The sequence below is a fragment of the Arachis ipaensis genome, chromosome B08 (assembly GCF_000816755.2).
Source record: "Arachis ipaensis cultivar K30076 chromosome B08, Araip1.1, whole genome shotgun sequence".
Lineage (NCBI taxonomy): Eukaryota > Viridiplantae > Streptophyta > Magnoliopsida > Fabales > Fabaceae > Arachis > Arachis ipaensis.
In genome coordinates, this window is record NC_029792.2 from 5,029,454 (window position 1) to 5,035,182 (window position 5,729).

Genomic DNA, 5,729 nt, shown 5'->3' on the forward strand with positions numbered 1-5,729 from the left:
ACAAAACTAACAGAAAAATAATAAAAAAATAAAAAAAAGTACAATACTAGATTAAATACAATTCATTTGTTCTATTTTTGTATGACTATGTCTTCAATAATTTTCTTGAAATAAAAAAGAATAAAAATAGAACTTTTTTTAGAAAGAGGAGTGAAGAACCACTTGTTGAACTACTATCTTCTTTTTAGTCTGCAAATAAAAAAAAAAAAGAGTCAAAGAGGTAAAAGTTAAGAAAATTAAAGAGATAAAGAAGAAGAAGAATAGGAAAAGTTGTTACCTAGAATTCTAGAAAGTGAAGGTAGGAAGGGAGGGGGGCGCTGGGAATTGGGAAATAAAAAAAGGGGGTGGGAATTGGTTATTGGGCTGGATTTTTTGTATGAATTAAAAGGGGAGCTGGAAAAGTTATGGAACAAAAAAAGAGAGGGCTGGAAAATAAAAAAAGGGGGCTAGACTTTTTTTTTTAAATAAAAATTAAAGGGGGGGCATTGCCCCCTTTAGTTGTATGTATCTCCGCCCCTGATTCCGCATCCATCATACACACCTCTACTTCCTCTGAACATTCTTCCTCTAAAAGTTTCTCTTATTGACGAATTATATAGTTGATTATACTGATTCTGTGACTTATTCTGCATTTGTGATGATGACAGACTCCGTGAGTGTTGCAAGTCTTGAGCTACATTTGTTTGCATAAAGGACTTAGATCTTCGAAATCTTGACAACATACTTTCATGAGCTAACAACAATGCCTCCAATTTCCCCGTTTAATTGTATGTATCTCCGCCCCTGCTTATAACCCGGTCTAATCTTGGTCACTCAACAACTCGCTGAGGACAACTATCATTCTTGGAGTCGCACGATGCAGAAAGCCCTCAATGCCAAACGTAAGCTTGGTTTCATCACTGGATCGATACCTAAATCAGATCCAATTACTGAAACAGAGAAATTTGAGAACTGGTAGTGCGTGAATGACGTAATAAGCACATGGATTTTTAATTCTGTTATAAAAGAAATTGCTACCTCTCTCGTACACAGATTCTGCAGCAGAGTTGTGGAACGATTTGAAGGAGCATTTTCAACATGAAAATAGCCATTGCGTGTTCGAATTAAAGCGCGATTTGATGAATCTTCGACAAGTTGCCATGTCTGTGTCACGATACTTCACAAGGTTCTTTGGGAAGAATTGAACTCATATCGTCCAGTGCAACGCAATTGCAGTGATGTGCGTGCCATGCAAGAGTTTCTTCAAGCTGAGTATATCCACTGTTTCCTCATGGGATTGGATGAATCCTTTTCATAGATTCACGGGAAAATCTTGCTCTTGGAACCTCTTCCTATAATTAACAAAGTCCTTTCTCTTGTAACACAAGAAGAAAAACATAGGGCAATAGGAGCTTCACTCAATTCTGCTTCCCAGAATCAAGTAGACTTTCTGGCGAGAAATCAGCAACCAACACAATCTCAAGGTCGCAGCAAAGGCATGGCGATAGACCCCTCTGCTCGCACTGTGGAATTCTTGGGCACACTATCGATAAATGTTACAAAAGTCACAGTTATCCTCCAAATTTTGGCAAAGGAAGGAACATGAAGCCTTCAGTTCATCATGTCTCCACATCTCAGTCCACTTCAGATGCACAAATTAGCCCAAATTTGGCTCCAACATAAGTTCAACAGCTCCTAACTTTGCTGAATAATCACAAGATCCAAGATATATTTCATCAAATGAATCAACGGAAGTTTCAACTCCAGCAGGTATCGTTCTCAATGCATCGATGTTAAGGTCAAATTTATCTCATAATTCTTGAATTTTGGATAGTGGTGCAACCATTCACATTGCTTATGATTTATCTCTATTCACCTCAATACATACTTTGAAGAATTTTTCTGTCTCCTTGCCTAATGATGACATTTTCTCTGCCAATTTCATAGGTTCAATTACTCTCAATAAGCATATATCTCTCCAAAATGTGCTTTATGTCCCTGAGTTTCGTGACAATTTACTTTCAATTTCAGTCTTTCTTGTTAACTCCACAATCGCTGTCACTTTTGGTTTTAATTACTTCACTATTCAGGACAACAAGTGTTTGAAGACGATTGAGAAGGGTGACTTGCAACAAGGACTTTACATCCTAAGAACAGAAATCCCAACCAATTCGGCACTGCATGGATCACAGAATTCCTCAAATTCTTTTCTTTCTAGTCATATTTCTCCTACTGATTCTATCTCAATAAATTTGTGTAGTCTAGATTTATGGAACACACGTCTTGGTCATGTACCTTCTAACATTCTAGAATACTTAGATAGTATTTTGCATTTATCGAATAAATTAAGTTGACATACTTGTGAAATTTTCCATTTAGCTAAATTCAAGAAGCTTCCCTTTGAGTCACATAATCACATATCTTCTAACGCTTTTGACCTTAGTCATTATGATGTGTGGGACCTTATCATACTCCCACTTATAATGTAAAACGTTTCTTTCTAACCATTGTTGATGATGTAACCAGATTTTTTGGATTTATATGCTGAATAATAAATCTGAAGCCACAGGTTGCTTGAAGGATTTCCTTGCAATGACTGACACTCAGTTTGGAATTACGATAAAATGTCTCGGGTCTGACAATGCTAAGGAACTTGCACTTAAGGAGTTTCTGCAGAAGAGATGTGTTCTGCATCAATTCCCATGCCCCTATCGACCCCAACAAAATGCTGCTATAAAGAGAAAGCACTAGCATCTGTTGAATGTGGCCATATTCTTATTCTTTCAGTCAAAAGTCCCTATTTCCTTTTGGGGGGAGTGCATCATCACTGCAGCTTTCCTAATCAATCGAACCCAAGCAAATTATTACAATTTAAGTCTCCCTTTGAACTGCTATTTGGAAAGACACCCAACTATGATGCCTTAAGAAATTTCAGTTGCCTTGTATATACAGCAAACACCTCTAACTCCAAAATCAAATTTTGTCCTAGAGCTGATTCTTCGGTCTTCATTAGATATCCAATTGGTTACAAAGGTTACAAACTCTACAACCTTAGAGCCAAACAATTTTTTATCTTAAGAGACATCATTTTCCATGAACATATTATGCCTTTTAATACCTCACCTCATCTGCAGTCTAATGAGGACTTGTTCAATGACTTTGTACTTCCTAAACCAATTCTTGATCACATCTCTTCTCCATTCTCACAGCCGACTCCAACCGTCATACACTCAAAACTTCAACATCAAGAAGCAACACCAAACACCATCACTTCCCCACCCAAACAACTAAGAAAATCAACTAGACACATTCAATCTCCTCCTTACCCCAATGACTACGTCTGCCACACCTCTACTCCCTATCACTTAGCCAATCATATTAGTAACCATTTCCTTAATCTCACATACCTTAACTTCGTCGCACAATTAGACACCATACCTGAGCCTCAATTTTACCACCAGTCAGTTCAGTTCGAAGAATGGAGACAGGCTATGCAAGAGGAACTTGATGCGCTTGAGGCCAACAACACTTGGGTCCTCATACCTTTACCACCAGACAAACGAGCCATTGGTTGTCGTTGGGTGTACAAAGCTACACTAAAGGCTGATGGCTCATTAGAGAGATATAAGGCACACTTGATTACAAAAGGATATACTCAACAAGCTGGTATTGATTTTAGGGACACATTCTGTCCCGTAGCAAAGATCACCACTGTGAGAACCTTAGTTACCATTGTTGCAGTCAAGAATTGGAGCCTCCTACAGCTAGATATAATAATGCATTCCTCAATGGTGAACTTAATGAGGAAGTCTACATGGAATTGTCTTTGGGTCATCCTCAGCGGAAACAGGGGTTAGTTTGTAAACTCACACATTCCATGTATGGGTTGCGACAAGCATCAAGGCAGTGGTTCACTAAATTTTGCAACACACTGACCACCCATAGCTTTACACAATGCAGAAAGGATTACTCTCTTTTCGCTCTAGGAGAGGGTGAGGCAACTACCTATCTCATCGTGTACGTGGACGACATCATCATCGCTGATCCCAAATATGAAATGGTGGACAATGTTAAATACAAGTTTCAATCCATCTTCAAGTTTAAAATCTTGGGTGACCTTAAGTTCTTCCTTGGTCCTGAGCTTGCCAAATCAAAAGATGGGATTACTCTGATTCAGCGAAAATATACACTCCCATTATTAGAGGAGACTAGTTTCTTAGGGTGCAAACCTGCCAATACACCCATGGATATTAATCTGAAACTTAGGGCTGACGAAGATGATCCTATCCCTGATGCTTCGAGTTATCGCAGATTAATTGGCCGCCTCATATATCTCACTATATCTCGGCCAGACATCACTTTTGCCATGGTAAAATTGGCTCAATACATGGCAAATCCTTAAACTTCTCATCTCAAAGCTGTGCACCATGTCCTCAGGTATTTGAAGGCAGCACCTGGCCAGGGATTACTCTTCTCATCAAAATCTAAATTTCACCTCTCCATGTACATAGACGCTAACTGGGGCAGCTACCTCGACACACGGAGGTCCACGACCGACTATTGCACGTTCTTAGGAGATTCATTAGTGTCATGGAAGATCAAGAAGCAAGATGTAGTTTCGAGGAGCTCAACAGAGGCAGAGTACAGAGCTCTAGTCAACGCTGCCTGTGAAGTTCTTTCCATCATTACCCTTCTCAAGTTCATGCATGTCGAGGTGAATTCAGCAATGATTTTTGTGACAACATCTCAGCCATTCAAATGGCCACCAATTCGAATCTACATGAAAGGTCCAAGAACATTGAAATCGATTGCCACTTCGTTAGAGAAAAAGTGGCAGCAGGGATCGTCAAACTCATCCACGTACCGAGCAAGCTTCAACTCGCAAATTTACTCACCAAGGCTCTCCCAGCGCCTCAGTTCAAATTTCTTATGGCCAAGTTCGGAATATACAACATGTATGCTCCAACTTGAGGGGGGTATTAGTCATAGCATATACTTGTACAATCTGTTATAACTTAACAAGTTAGTTAGGACCTAAATTAGTTATATTAATTAGTTAGACTAGATGCAGAGTTAGTTAGACCATCACCTTGTATACATATATACACAACTGATTAAGCCAATTCAATTTTTGGACTCTCTCACAATCACAGTATTCAACAATGGTATTTTGATGGAGTTTTGTTAATATAATTTCAGTTACAGTCGTAATTTATTGTTTTCAAATTTTTAGCGGAACTTAAACATGCAGCAATATCTATATGTAGTTACTCTATTTATCTGTTCCTTTTTAATATATATTTTCAAATGAACTTGTTTTTCTTCAAACGGGCTGTATCACAATTCTAATCATTATGTCGATTACATTAGTTTTAGTATTACATGTGTGACTCTTGAAATCATTGAACATGGATTTTGTACTTATGTTGCTCTTGAATTTAACAGTAGAAAACCTTAAAAATGAGTAAACTATATATATACCACTCTATACTTAATTATTTTCCTTCACTTTTATCACTGATATCCCTTTAGTCTCAAAATGCATCGGGTTTATTTCAAATATTTTGTTTTTGTATGTCCCTGCGAGACATAGGTACATGCACTAGTATGTTCCTATTCTATTGATGTTAGAGCATAATTAATAAATATATTTGATTGAGAAAGTATAGGAAGACAATATAAATATTAAACAACGTAAACAACAATCTAAAAAATTAATTAATTTTAAATTAATTATAAAATCAGAATTT

At 37.6% G+C, this 5,729-nt stretch overlaps 1 protein-coding gene across 1 annotated transcript; it reads left to right on the forward strand.

The window, feature by feature from the left end:
* On the forward strand, positions 3,857-4,381 carry LOC107610405 (uncharacterized mitochondrial protein AtMg00810-like). Its single transcript, XM_016312459.1, has one exon. The coding sequence runs from the start codon at positions 3,857-3,859 to the stop codon at positions 4,379-4,381; it is 525 nt and encodes a 174-aa protein (XP_016167945.1).